General features: G+C 49.3%; 2 protein-coding genes across 12 annotated transcripts in view; one reads left to right on the top strand and one right to left on the bottom strand.

The window, feature by feature from the left end:
• Positions 1-4,851: 4,851 nt before the first annotated feature.
• On the bottom strand, positions 4,852-12,921 carry LOC144247218 (acyl-CoA dehydrogenase family member 11-like). The gene is given in 9 exon segments (XM_085593420.1): positions 4,852-5,179; positions 5,182-5,407; positions 5,499-5,605; positions 5,608-5,629; positions 5,739-5,872; positions 6,261-6,378; positions 7,406-7,505; positions 8,114-8,337; positions 11,655-12,921. Coding segments are annotated over 9 exon segments (1,293 nt in total). The 5' UTR covers positions 11,949-12,921; the 3' UTR covers positions 4,852-5,111.
• The window catches only part of HORMAD2 (HORMA domain containing 2), a 43,487-nt gene continuing 43,356 nt past the window's right edge, over positions 12,906-13,036 (top strand). For 4 of the 11 annotated variants that reach the window (XR_014958628.1, XM_085592872.1, XM_085592866.1 and 1 more), the window contains exon 1: positions 12,907-12,984. The gene's annotated coding sequence lies outside the window, so the exon portion shown is untranslated. Of the gene's footprint in view, positions 12,985-13,036 lie in introns of all 11 variants that reach the window. The other 7 variants (XM_085592874.1, XM_085592875.1, XM_031506199.3 and 4 more) reach the window with 3 other exon arrangements.

Below are 13,036 nucleotides of genomic sequence, written 5' to 3'. Positions count from 1 at the left end.
CCTCTAGGCAAGGTGGTTTGTCACAAAATCACCTGTGTATTAAAACCCCTAAAAATTCAGCTTCTCAGAGTCACATTGTGCAAGGATGGGGAAGTTCTCTGTATTTCCCTTTCTGTGAGGATAATTACAACCCTTGGTTCCTGCTCCTGATCACAGCCCCAGTCACATGGGGCATCTCATCATCAGTAGAGACAATAATAGAGGATAGAAATAAAACCTGGAGTTACCTTTGAAATGACCTTCAGAGAGCCAAGAGCTGTACAGGTACTAATGCTGCTTTCTGCAAAGCCTCTGACAATGGGCACACGTCCTGCACACTGAGAACCTTGATGGACAAACATAAAATAAATTGTACTCGGTTTGTGTGCATCAATAAAAAGGAAATGAAATTGAGCAGTAAAAACCCCTTTACGATGGGTTAAATTATTTCCTCAGTAGACAGGATTGGGAGGGATGTTTCAAAATGAACCAGACTCACAGACTGAAAGAATTTGGACACCTGGAGCTCGGAAAGGTGTTGTTTATCACCTGTGAGTGAAAACCTGATTCTGGTATAGAAACTCAAGCACGTTCCTGCAGAACTCTGTTGTGGCAAGCACATTTCTCTCTCTCTCAGTAATTTTCATAGAGGTGCACGGAGAGAAATGAAAGAGAAAACAATTTCTATTTCTGCTCCTTGTTTTCCCATGTGCAATGTGTTTGGAGAATTGTTTACCTGGGGTGATTGCTTGGTTGGATTCTGGTGAGGATTGTTTGAGCCTGATGGCCAATCCAACCCACCTGGGGCTGGACGAGAGAGGGAGGGTCATGAGTTGTAGTGAGTTAGATAAGGTAGCTAGAGAAAGTAGCATGTGGTTTTAATATCTTCCTTTAATATAATATATTAATGTATTATAGCACAGTTATAATAAAGAATTCATTCCACCTTCTCAACTGGAGTTGGACATCATAATTTCTTCCCACTGGGTTCACAATAAGTGGTGACCCCCTGATGTTGGATGAAGGTCCAGGACCTGGATCAATGTGATGGGTCCACAGCTGTGATTGAACACGAGAGAGGTGGTGAACCCTCTTGAAAAGGCGTGTCCGGAGCCCCTGCGAGGGATCGGGAAGACAAGGCACCACTGGGATCCTCTCTAGGACCAGGTGCAGCCCCGAGCAGTTTGCCTTAACCAGACACCTCTGCCTTCCTTTGAAAGGTACTGATTTTCTGATAATAGTAATGCACCTGACCTGGGGAGGATTTAAACTTTGGGAAGAGATGCCTGCAGATTTGAGCACTCATTTTTATTGTGTGGCTGGCCCTATGTTAGCCGTCTGGAGAGGTCTGGTTCAAAAACATGGACTCTGTATCTCTGAAAATGATTTACTGGAGTTTCTTGAATTTGCAGACATTCATGTTTTTCTCATGGATGTGGCTTTTCCCCTGGATCCAGAGGCCTGGAAATCCCTGCGTTTCACCATTGCGTTAGGCATCAGGCACGGTGCCTGTTTGGTACCTGGGAGTTTTTGTGAAGCTTTTTCAGACAGTGCGGGGACGGACCCCAGTGAGCACGTCTGACCCGGGTCGGGGGAGCCCCCCACGGGCAGCGGGGCCCTTCAGCCCCCGGTCACAGCCGGACGGAGACAGCTTGTTCAAGGACACTCTTCGCTGCACAGGGTGGCGGGCAGCTTTTGTCCATGGCTCGGAAGTTCCTTTTCTGCTTCTGCGCAAGTGTAGCCCATTCCACCGCCTCCTCCTCCTGCAGCGTGGGTCCCCCTTCCTCCCCTCGGAGGGCGCGGAGCGGCTCCGACAGCGGAGGCACCGCCTCCCCCGGCGGCCCCGCTCGCCGCAGGGCCGGGGCTGTTGCCGGTGCGAGCTGCGGGGCTGGAGAAGCCCCCAGCCCGCCCCGCCGCCTCCGGTCAGCCCGGGCTCCCCTCCCAGCCTGTTCCCTGCCTGCTGCCGCCGCGGAAGGGAAGGTTATCAAGTTTAGAGCTTCTCTGGGGAACAGCGTTTTTCTCAGTCCAGCTCTCGCTGGACGGGGACCCTCTGGCTCCGTGGGATTCCCGGCGGGCCCGCTCGCGTTTGGGGGCGTGGGGGACGGGTTCTGGGAATGACGCGGCTGGTCGTGAGCCCGGAGGAAATGGGGGCGGTGCTGCTGCGTGCCAGCCCGACCGTGCCGCGGGTCCAGAGAATCGGCGTTTCTCTGCGGAAAGCGCCTCCCCTGCCGTGCCCTGGGGCAGCTCTCGAGTCCCGCTCTCCTTTGAGGGGCTGCAGCCACGGCCGGGCTCGGTGCGGGACGGACAAAATCCTGCAGGAGTTGCTGTGACACCAGCCCGGCCCCCCGTGCCCCCCACTGCCGGCTTTGGGAGCCTTGTTCCGTCCGCCCTCCCGCCCAGCGCTGCAGGGTCCTAAAGCCTGCTGCTGCTGGGCTTTCTGATTCAAGAGGAAAGGAGAAAAAAAAATCATTAAAATTAGTTTTAAGAGTAATTAAATAGAGATGGTTGAAAGGACAAAAAACCAAAAAGTGGTTGAATTAAGAGCTTTGGCCATGGTATTCCAGAGATTTTCTCAGTTTTTTTTTTTTAATTTGGTGATGGTTTTTGCATCAGAATCAGGGGAGTTTGGAAAATTTTGAATTTGGAGATGATTTCCAGCTCTGCTCATTTGAGTTATATCAGCTGTGGCAGTCTCTGGGATGACATTCAGTGTTCTGGCGTTTGATAATTATATGATGTCATATTTGGTGGTTTCTATGGTTTTTAATTGGTGTTGGACTTTCTTCAGTTGTTCTGTTTCAGGATTTGGCAGTTCTCTGTTTCAGGATTGGGAAGGTCTTTTAAGGATGTCAAGATCAGCCTCTCTAGTCAATGGACACCTTCTCCTGAGACTCAGCTGTTTGGACTTTGGAACTTGAGCATTCTTTTCATCGTTGTTTGGGTTTTTATATTGTAAGCTTTGTTTTAGAGATTTGACAGAACTAGATGTTTTGCAGGTAAAGAATCTCCTTGAACATTCCACATCAGCATCTGATTTAGGTTGTGATTGATAATTAGCTAATTGATAAAGGAACCTCTTGAGATGCATTTGTTCTCTCTTTTGCAGAGGCCCTGCAGAGAATTGCACATGCAGTTTATTTATTTATGCTAAAAAAGGTGATATGTGGCGAGTACATTTCTCTCTCTCTCAGGATTTTTCATAGAGGTGCACAGAGAGAAGAAAGAGAAAATAATTTCTATTTCTGCTCCTTGTTTTTCTCATGTGGAATGTGTTTGGAGAATTGTTTACCTGGGGTGATTGCTTGGTTGGATTCTGGTGAGGATTGTTTGAGCCTGGTGGCCAATCCAACCCACCTGGGGCTGGACTCTTGTGAACAGGGTCATGAGTTGGTAGTGAGTTAAATATGGTAGTTAGAGAAAGTAGGTATGTAGTTTTAGTATCTTCCTTTATATAGTCTATTAATGTATTATAACACAGTTATAATAAAGAAATCATTCAGCCTTCTGAACTAAGTCAGACATTATCATTTCTTCCCACTGGGTTCACCTGTATTTTACAGTACTCTGCAGACAGAAATCCCTCCCAGGCTGCCTTTCCAGCACCCTGCTGCCCAAGGCATAAAGGAAAAGATTAAACTGGCCAGGTCTGATTCTAATCAGAACTGGAACACCCACACTGCTGAGCCCGACCGAGCCCCTCTCCCTGAACATGCAGCAGCCCCAGTGAGACACGAACAGGAAAGGCAGTGGCATTACTGGAATTTGGAGACCTTGAAGCCAGCACTCACCCCCTCCCCCAGCCCATCACAGCGTGATTGATGGGAGCACTGAGGAGCTCGTTAATTAATGAATCTCAGTACTCTGCAGGTCCCTGCTCTGCATCACGGCGCTGTGCTCCCTAATTCTTCCCTGATTATCCAGTTGTTGAGCAGCTGGAGGAGCCCTCCCAGCTGCACCAGGGAGCTGCTCCAGGGTGCAGCACAGCACCTTTGTGGGGTGTTTGCTTAAATTAGTGTTCAGTGTAAGACTGTGGAGGCTGCTTCTTTCCAAATTATTTTAGAGCCTCCCCACAGCTCCTTTATTTTCCCATCCATTACCTGCAGTGTCAGCCTAAGCAGCTGTTTGCCAACAACTGGATTTGCCCCCAGCAGATGTGCTCAGTCTTGCTCCTGAGAAGAGCTGGCTTCTTGTTTGGTGGCCAAATCGTTTGAGGTATTTCTCCCTTCTCAAAAGTTGTCTGAGAGGATGGCAAAGGGACCCTCACCCCTGGAGGTCAGAGAGGTGCTGTGTACAGAGCACAGCTGAACTGCAGGGGTGAGATGGGACACAAGTTGCCAACTGCAGCTGTTGTGAGAACTACTCAGGCTCTGGAAAGCTCTGTCCAGTCTCCAGTGCTGCAGGAGAGCAGTATGCCAGACCCTTCCCTTCTCATGGGGTGTGGGTGGGAAGGTGAAGTCTGCACACAACCAAATCCAGCACTCCAGATGCCCAGGATTCCCTTGCTGTGCCTGGGCTAACAAGATCTGGATTGCTGTGTCTGGATTAATAATGTCACCTCTGAGACAACACCCTCTGATCCTGTCTCCTGTCCCCTTTTTGGGATGCACCAAGCCAGGAGATGCTCCTTCATGAAAACTCTGAGCTGCTTTGTACTCCTGTCACCTGAGCAGCTTTAAAAGAAGAGCCAGAGAACAGCAAATCCAAAGAAGCAGCAATGGAATTCCTTTGGCTCTTTCCATCTTTTCAGGGAATAAAAATAGAAAGTCATAATGCAGTAGATAGCCCTGGTGAGGTTCAATATTCAGGAGTCCTGTGGTGATTTTCCAGTTAAGAAACAAACCCACAAAATTATTTTGGATTCAGGAAGGTGAGTCACGTTAAAAATACATTTATTTTGGTACCTGTGTTGAGGAACTCTGACAGTGTCAAGCTCCCCACTGCTGAACTGAAAGCACACAAAGATCCCAGGATTAGCACTGCCTGCATCCTGCTTTTGGAAGAGCTATTTAAGGAGCAGAATTGTAAGACACAATTCCAATTGTTGGAATACTAAAGCTTTCAGTTTCAGCCTGTCCCCTGCAGCCTCAGCCAGGAGCACAAACCCCAAAGAAGGCTCTGCTGAGGTGGGTGGATCAGGCTGAGCAGGGCTGCAGCTGTGGGCTCACCTGCACTGTGGACAGGAACGCAGCCATAACCTGCTCTTGGCAAGGGGTTGCAGCATATCCAGGGACAAGATGTTTGTTGTTCCCTCCCAGATGGACAGCACCTGTGTGGAAGAGCATGAGGGAGCCTTTGCAGTGACTGCAGCAAAGAAAGGGAATGTGAGGGAACAAAAACACCGGGCAGAAGGGATACCAAGGATATTTCCAGAGATGTCTTGTTTCACAACAAGTGGAAGGGAGCAGTGAAGCTCAGCTCCATTGCTGTTCTAGGGAACAGCCTCAGCACCAGGAACACATCCTGTCCTTTCCTGGGGGTGACTGGGCTCAGCAGGAAGAGTGAGGGAAGAGGTGCCACACCTGGAGTGAGCCTGGGCAGCCCAGTCCCCAGGGCAGGGGAACTCTTGCACACAGCCTTTGCACCTGGATGTTGTTCAGCTTCCCCTCCTCATCCCAACCCCTCAGGAGAATAGGGACAAGCCTCTTGAGCCCTGAGTACACCGCAAGGCACACAGAGAGGATTTTATTACAATGCAACAAGGGAGAAAAAGAATGCCCCTGCTCCTTCCCCTGGATCCCCATCCAACAGAACTGGTTTACCTGTCCTTCAGCATCTGCTGTCCTGGCCAGGGTTAATGCCATATCAGAATCAGCTGCTGATGTGAACCATTTAAATCCATACAGACGATAGGTGCCATCTGGCTGCTTCCTGGCCACAGTCTCGGTGCTGTTTGCTGAAAAAGAGGAGAAAATTTCCTGGTCTTATGGGAACCTCTATGTCAATCAGTGCTGATTTTACAGTGTAAGCTGCAGCTCCTTTAAGGCACTTCTTGCTATGAAGATGGAGCATGGGTGAGCTGTTAATCTCTTTCATTGACCCCTGATAAGAAATGCAGTGTGTATAATCCAGTTCTTTAGGAGTTACCTCAGCCAAGAACACAAAGAGCTCTGTGTGCAGAAGAGGACAGAGTTGGGTCTTTTGTTGGTTAAAAAGCAGAACTGTACAGAGGATTTGGATGACTTCTGCTGAAGTCCTAAACCAGTTCCCTGGCTTTTTAAGTTCCCCACATCCTTTGTGTTCAGTTCTCACTGCCACATCTGTTCCCACCCCACAGCACATACCAACATCTGTGCCGCCCCTTCACTCTGTCATCCACTGGCCAGAGGTCCAGAACTTCTCAGGGTCACAGGATGTCAGACTGTCAAAAGCCTTTTTCAGAGATCCAGGAATACACAGTGACTGAGGGGAGAGAAAGTAAACTGAGATGATCATAACACAATAGTTGACATTATACAGTTGCCTTAATTGGTGTGGTTCAGGGTTCAGACAGGCCAGTCTGGAAGCCAGGTGGGTGTTCTGTACTGCAGAGGATCTGCAGGTGCTGGTGAGAGCCTGTGAGCCAGCACAGCTCCCACCAGCTGCTGCAGCACTGTGCAGACAGAAGGTGCAGACCTGTGTTACAGCACAGAGTGCTAAGCATCCCTATCCCCTTGGATTTCTGGAGAGAGAGGTCTCAAACAACCGTGAGCCAGGTTCATGTACACTGGATGTCACCAGCAGCCAGAGAGCTGCAGGGAAGAGGAAAGTGCCTTGTGCTGCTTTAAGTTTTGGTGAATGAAAATGCCCAGGGTTGGCTACCTAAGGGATATTTAAATCCTACAGGGCACCTGAGGCAATGCAAAGGGGGTCATTAAGATCCAGAGCCAAATGTTCCAATTGGTGAAGTCTTGGTGGTTTGGTGAATTTACATCAGGTATGGATCTAGCCTATTATATCTAACTGCCACTCCACACAAATATGGGAAAACAAATTGTCTTGTAGTAAAAATATATTCATAGGATCATAGAAATACAGAATGGTTTGAGTTGCAAAGGTCCTAAAGCTCATCCAGTGACACCCCCTGCCATGGGCAGAGACACCTTCTACTATCCCTTCTACTATCTACTCCTCCAAGCCCTGTCCAACCTGGCCTTGGACACTTCCACTTGGGACACCTTTCCAGCTACCTGCAGCGCCACAGGTGCCACGTGCAGCAAAGGCCTTATTGAACACAGTGCTGTCAGTGAAAATAAAAGTTGGCGTGGGCACAAAGGCTTTGTACCTCACAGAGAAAGGCAGTGGGAGACAGAGCTGAGTCACAGAGCAAGGAAGGGCTGTGCCCAGAACCAGATGGATCAGTGCTCCTCCATCCTTGGCTGGTGCTCCTGCCTCTAACCTGCAGTGCCAGGATGTGGGCTGCACCCTCAGGGACTAGCCAAGCTCATACCTCAATGACTTTGGCTGCCCCATCAGTCATGGCCAGTGGACAGCTGAAACCTCCAGAGGAGCTTGAGAACAAGTACAGTTTGACAGCCTGGTACAAGCGGCTGGGAGAGGGACAGACAGAGGGAAAACAGATGGGTTACACAGCAGTGCAACAGCACGAGGATAAAATATCTCAACTGGGAAGAGAGGAAACATTACAGTCAGAATGGGTGAGGATCAGGCCATTTATTTCTGAGAGGGCAAAAACTGTTCCAGCCAGGAAGAGGGAAGAGAAGCAACAGAGTTTCTCAGTCCCAATGGGACAGCCAGCACCAGGCCAGCTTGTGCAGCTTTTAACAATAAGAAATGTGGGTCTGCCTTCATGGTCTGGAATACAAAACACGTGCAAGCAAAATCCCACATCTTTAGCTGCATTACAACTAACACACACAAAGCTGGAGTGGTGCAGGGAACTGCAAGGCCCCAGAATCAGGAAGGTGACACCAAAGAATATTATGATCAAGTGTGGGCCATTAGTTATGGCTTATCATTGGTGAAGTGGAACATTGCAGTGGACAGACAGAGCTGCTGGGGACAGTGGGAGGTGTGCTAGTGTCCGTGCAGCATCTGCTACTGGTTACACAACCAGCTCAGTCCTGCAAAACGCTGAATAAACCTTGCTAAGAATAATCAGGAAGGCACTGAGTCATTCCCAGTTTCCCCCAGTTACCTCCAACTGGTGTATCTTTTCTCATAGGCCTCAGCAATCAACTCTTCTTCTGCTGAAATTTCCTTCATCCTCCTTCACACCGAGTAGGTCATATATGCCCCCAAGCATTGTACTGCCAGACCACAGTGGGGGGGGTTCAGCTCACATTCCCAGCTCAGAGATTGGATCTTGGTCAGCAGGCAGTTTCCAAACCTCTCCAGGCTCTGATGCACCTCCTCCAGGACCTGCGGTGCAACAAGGAGAGCCCTTCAGCACATCTCAGCTTCAGTCCCAGCTAGAAGGGCAGAGGACTGACCATGCTGTCCTGCAATGCAAGTGGTTCCTTGCCACTTGGCCCTTCCATGCATTCCATAACACAGCATGACAGCTCCCTCAGCCCCTGCTGGCACAGCTGTGCTCCGCTGACACTTTTTCTCTTTTTTCCCTCAAAATCATTTTTTCAAGTTACTTTTGGCAGTGAGTCTAGATTTCACAAAAGACAGAAGCACTTTAGTGTCAAGGCTGAGAATGACACAGATGCACATGAGCAGGGGGGTTGGATGAGACAGTCTCCAGAGGTCCCTCAGCTGCTCCATTATTTACTGCTGGAGAAGAATGCCAGGGGAAAGGCTGCCAAAAACGGAATGCCTTCATCTGTACAGGAAAACTTCCACTGGGCTCAGCAGCTACCTGCCTGTCAGACTAGTATAGGAGGGATGGGGCAGCCTTTTCAGCTTCAGCCTGGCTCACAACATGTCTAGATTCAAATTACCATCCTGCACCCAGGGACCCCTCCTGAGGGATCCTTCCTGAAGGATTCATGTGCCCTCCTTTCTGCTGGGTTTGGTTGACCTGGATGGAGTAATATATCTGTAGTTAATGGAGGGAAACCAGCACTCACAGAGAAGTGGTTCATTCCAACCCCCTCAGATCCCTATTTCAGGGTGACAGGAATTGCCTTTTGCAAGTTCTCTTCCATGTCTGTGAGCAAAGCCAAGTGGAGTTACCCAGATTTAAATAACCTGAATATTAGATGACTAAAATCAGTGAAGGAGGACCCAACCTCCAGCCCTGCTTGACCTCATTGGCCTAAACACATCCAAGACTGTGTTGGGGGTCAAAGAATCACCTGATTTGCTTCCATAAGAGGAATATTTTTTGCTGTTCTCTGCCTCTCAAGAGATGCTCATTCCCTCCTCAATAAAATAATGAAGGAGGTGAATGCCATAATTGCTGCACCCAAAATCGTGCAATTATAAACCCCGTTAATTTCTTGCTGATGAAACACAAACATGGCTTTTTCCTTTCCCTGACTGCCCCTGTATTAACCTTCCATTAATCTACACCCTGTGTGATTGATTCCTTTCTCCCTCTGTTATTCCACATGTGTAATGAGGATCAAACACACATTCTCCAGCTGCCACTCTGGAAGTCTCCATCCTCAAACCAGCCAGTTTTCCTTTAGCAGGACAGTTTTAAAAAGCACAAAACAAGCCAAAACCATGCACAAGAGTCTGTCAGCTGCTCCAGCTCATGCCACACCCATATCTTCCATCTTCCACCTCCCATCTTTATCATGCCACGACAACAATTTGAAGGTTGTTTCCAAGGCATAACCCAGGAATCCAAAGTTCATGGACTTTGCTGAAGCACTAGACTCCTTGAACTGTTTACCTGGTGGTTTTTTGCAGGCAGAAGAACATGAGTCTGCCAAGCAGATATCTTGGTTTGAGTTCATACAAGAAATTCATGCAACAATGCCTTCACCATCATCCATATTTCCTAAAACTCCCCAACTGCTTTACTGGGAGCTCATGATCATACACTGCCTAATAAACCACTAAAATACCAAAAAAGAATTATTTATTTCCAAGGTGAAGTAACAAAATTAAAACTCCTACACTTGATACTGCTGAACATCACACAGAGCAGCCTCAGTGCTTCACAGAATGGACACTGAGATGTGGAGAGGACAAAATCATTTGGGTCAGGGCTGAGGCTGCTGGGTGGTCTCATTCACCCTAATCTCTCCTTTGATGTCCCAAGCATAAAGATATGGGAAATGTGCAAATAAATGCAGACTAGAAGGGCAAATAGATATCCTTTATATTAAATGATGTATTTTCAGGGCAGCAAAGCCTGACAGATACCTCTTCACAACTCAGAAAAAGCAGGTGCTTCATTTGGTCTTCTCTTTAAATCACCTGCAAACAGAGAAAGAAGATTTTTGTGCCATTTCAAGAAAGTTTATGTGTTTGACGTGGAATAGCACAACAGGAATCAGCCTCCAACTTCGGTGGGACAGCCAAAGCTTCAGGGATTGCCGCTGTCCTGGAGAGGAAGGTGTTCCCATGGAGAGCAGGCTCTCAGGGCTGCAGGCAGCCGCCCGGGCTCTCCTTTCCAGCAGTGAGGCAACACTGCCCCGCTGGGACGGAGTGCAGAAATGAAAGGGAGGTGCAGAAATGAAAGGAAGGTGCAGCTCCCGGTTCTCTGGGAGATTTTGGAACCCCTCTTCTCAGTTTGGGGAAGGAGTGGAAGCAGCCTTGTTGTACTGATCCTTTTATTCTCTGGGAGACCTGAATCCTGCAGATTAGGAGCAGGACCTTCCTGGTTACCCAAAGGCATTCTCCTTTCCTGTCTTCTCCTCTGCCCACGGTGGTGCTTAGGGAGGCCTCATTTCCTCTCTTTTGGGATGGTTGTGACAAGCTCCCAGCACTGCCACCACACTCTGCCCACTCTGTGTCTGCCAGGCCTCACGGACGTGGAGAGCAAGCAGGGGAAGTGGGAGCCTCACTGAAAGCCAGGTCCCCTCCCCTCTGATCATCTGGTGGCTTTAGAAGTCATAGCATTGCTTCAGCTGGAATAAATCATGGGGAGAGGTCACACTCTGCTCCATGAAAACTTCTCCCTGAAAAGTGGGAAGCACTTGTGGCCCTTGGGGTGGTGGCAGAGGCCAGCCAGAGAGGTGAGCCACCTCCTCCCAGGGGTTCCTGCAGCACTGGAGCTCATAGAAAAAAACATCCAGAGCTTGGAGCCTGAACTCCCATCTGCACCCCTGAAATCCATACAGAGCCCTTCCTGGCTGAAGAAACAAAATGCCACCAACCTGTGCTAGGAGCAAGCAAGCCCCAAGGGGCCTTTCCACCCTCTTGAGTACTTGGCTGAGAACAGCCCCAGTCCTCAGGAATTTTCCTTAAAACCCCCCTTTCCCCAGGAAGAGAGGTGGAAGAACAAAGCAGAGTTTGCAATCACCTTAGTCTGATTCCTCTCTCAGAAATTCCTTTCTCTACATGACCAGACAACAAATGCCCACACTGACAATTCCAAAACAGCACTGCAACACCCAGCCCAGTCCCAGGAGCCCACTGAGCCACTTGCTGTGTGTGTCCTGGCAGTGTTTGTCACCCCTGCTGTCAAACACAACAGGTTTCAAGAAATGCTGATAAATTCCCTCCAGTTAAACACTCAAAGGCACAAAAAGGCTCAGACAAATGTTCAGTTCAGAGTCTGAAGCAGCAACTGAGCAGAGTCATGGTGGGTACATACAGAAACAAAAACTGACCTTGGGAGGAAGGTGTGTTTTCAAGTAACTCTGAAGCAAAGTGTCTTCCAAGTACTGGTTTCCAGTCTCAGGCTGCTCTTGGAAGAGGGCCTCCGTGTGTCTCTTTGCAAGGTGCATTTCCAAATCTTCTAATACTTGTTTTTCCTTCATGCTGGCCTGTTGCTCCTGCCCTACAGTTGTGTTGATTCCTTTAATACTCAGCTTTTGGTACCTGCCCCAGGGCAGAAAGTGACCTGATTGCCACAACTTGCAGGTGACACTGGATCTCCACCAGGACAAGCGACAGACAAACATGATCCGGCAAAGCCCTCGGGGTGACACCTACAGCTCTCATTTGCAGACACCCTTTCTCTCCCAGCAGCAGCACCAGTCCTGGTTTGTTTGTGTGTTGTGAAATTATTCTAGTAAAATCAATGAGGTCTTCTCTCCTCCCTCAGGGAGGAGCTTTCCAGCAGCTGTTGTTAACTGAACTAGGGGAAAGGTCTTGGGAAAGAGATCAGAAAATGGTCTGGAAAAACATAAGTGTGTTTGTTGTCCTGTCAGCTGGGCAAACCATCATAACTGGACAGACTGGCATTTCCAGAGCTTGGGGAACTGGGAAGGGAGGGATGTGCTCTCACGAGCATTCCCCTGAATTGCTTGGAGTAGAGATGAAAAGGAAAAAATAGGTTTCCTTATCTGAAGGATAGATAACAAATTGCCTGAAGATGGGAAGGATTGGTTTAGGCAGATTATTCTGTAAATAAGATACTAGTGAACAGAGAACCCATCCTCCTTGCATAGGTTATGGCACTGGCTCCAAAATTCTCTGCTCCTTGTGAAGCCCCCGATGCCTTTGAGTTGGGATGATACCAAGTCTCCCTTTCCCTAGAAAAGTACCAGAGTAGTCTAAGAATGTGGATTTGAGTAACTTTAAACTGCACCTCCTTTGGGGTTCTATGCTGCTAAAAAACCGTTTATTTTACTATGAAGTGATTTTAAACAAGTATAACACCACATACCGCCCCTGCCATGGCTGTGCTTTTGCAGGACCTTGTCCTGCGCCAAGTCCTGGGACAGAGCAGCAGGGATAGGGACAGGAACAGATACAGAAGCAGGGACCGAGACACAGACATGGGGAGGGACAGGGACGGAGACAGGGACAGACAGAGGGGCGAAGGGCAGGGGTAGCCGGGCAAACACGGAGAGGCGACAAGCCGCGAGCGGGGGCAGGGGCCGGGCAGGGCCGAGTCTCCGCCTCAAGGGCCGGGCCGCCCCCGCCTCCTCCCGCCCGCAGCACCGCCCATGCCCGGGGGCCCGGCGGCACCGCGGCCGAGGCTGGGCGGCGCAGGTAGGGACCCGCCCGGCCGGACTGGGGCGGGGTAACCCGCGATGCAGGGGAG

Source organism: Lonchura striata, chromosome 15 (genome assembly GCF_050655825.1).
Source record: "Lonchura striata isolate lonStrDom1 chromosome 15, ASM5065582v1, whole genome shotgun sequence".
NCBI lineage: Eukaryota > Metazoa > Chordata > Aves > Passeriformes > Estrildidae > Lonchura > Lonchura striata.
The sequence above is the reverse complement of the archived record's forward strand: the minus strand, read 5'-3'. Positions and strand labels throughout refer to the sequence as shown.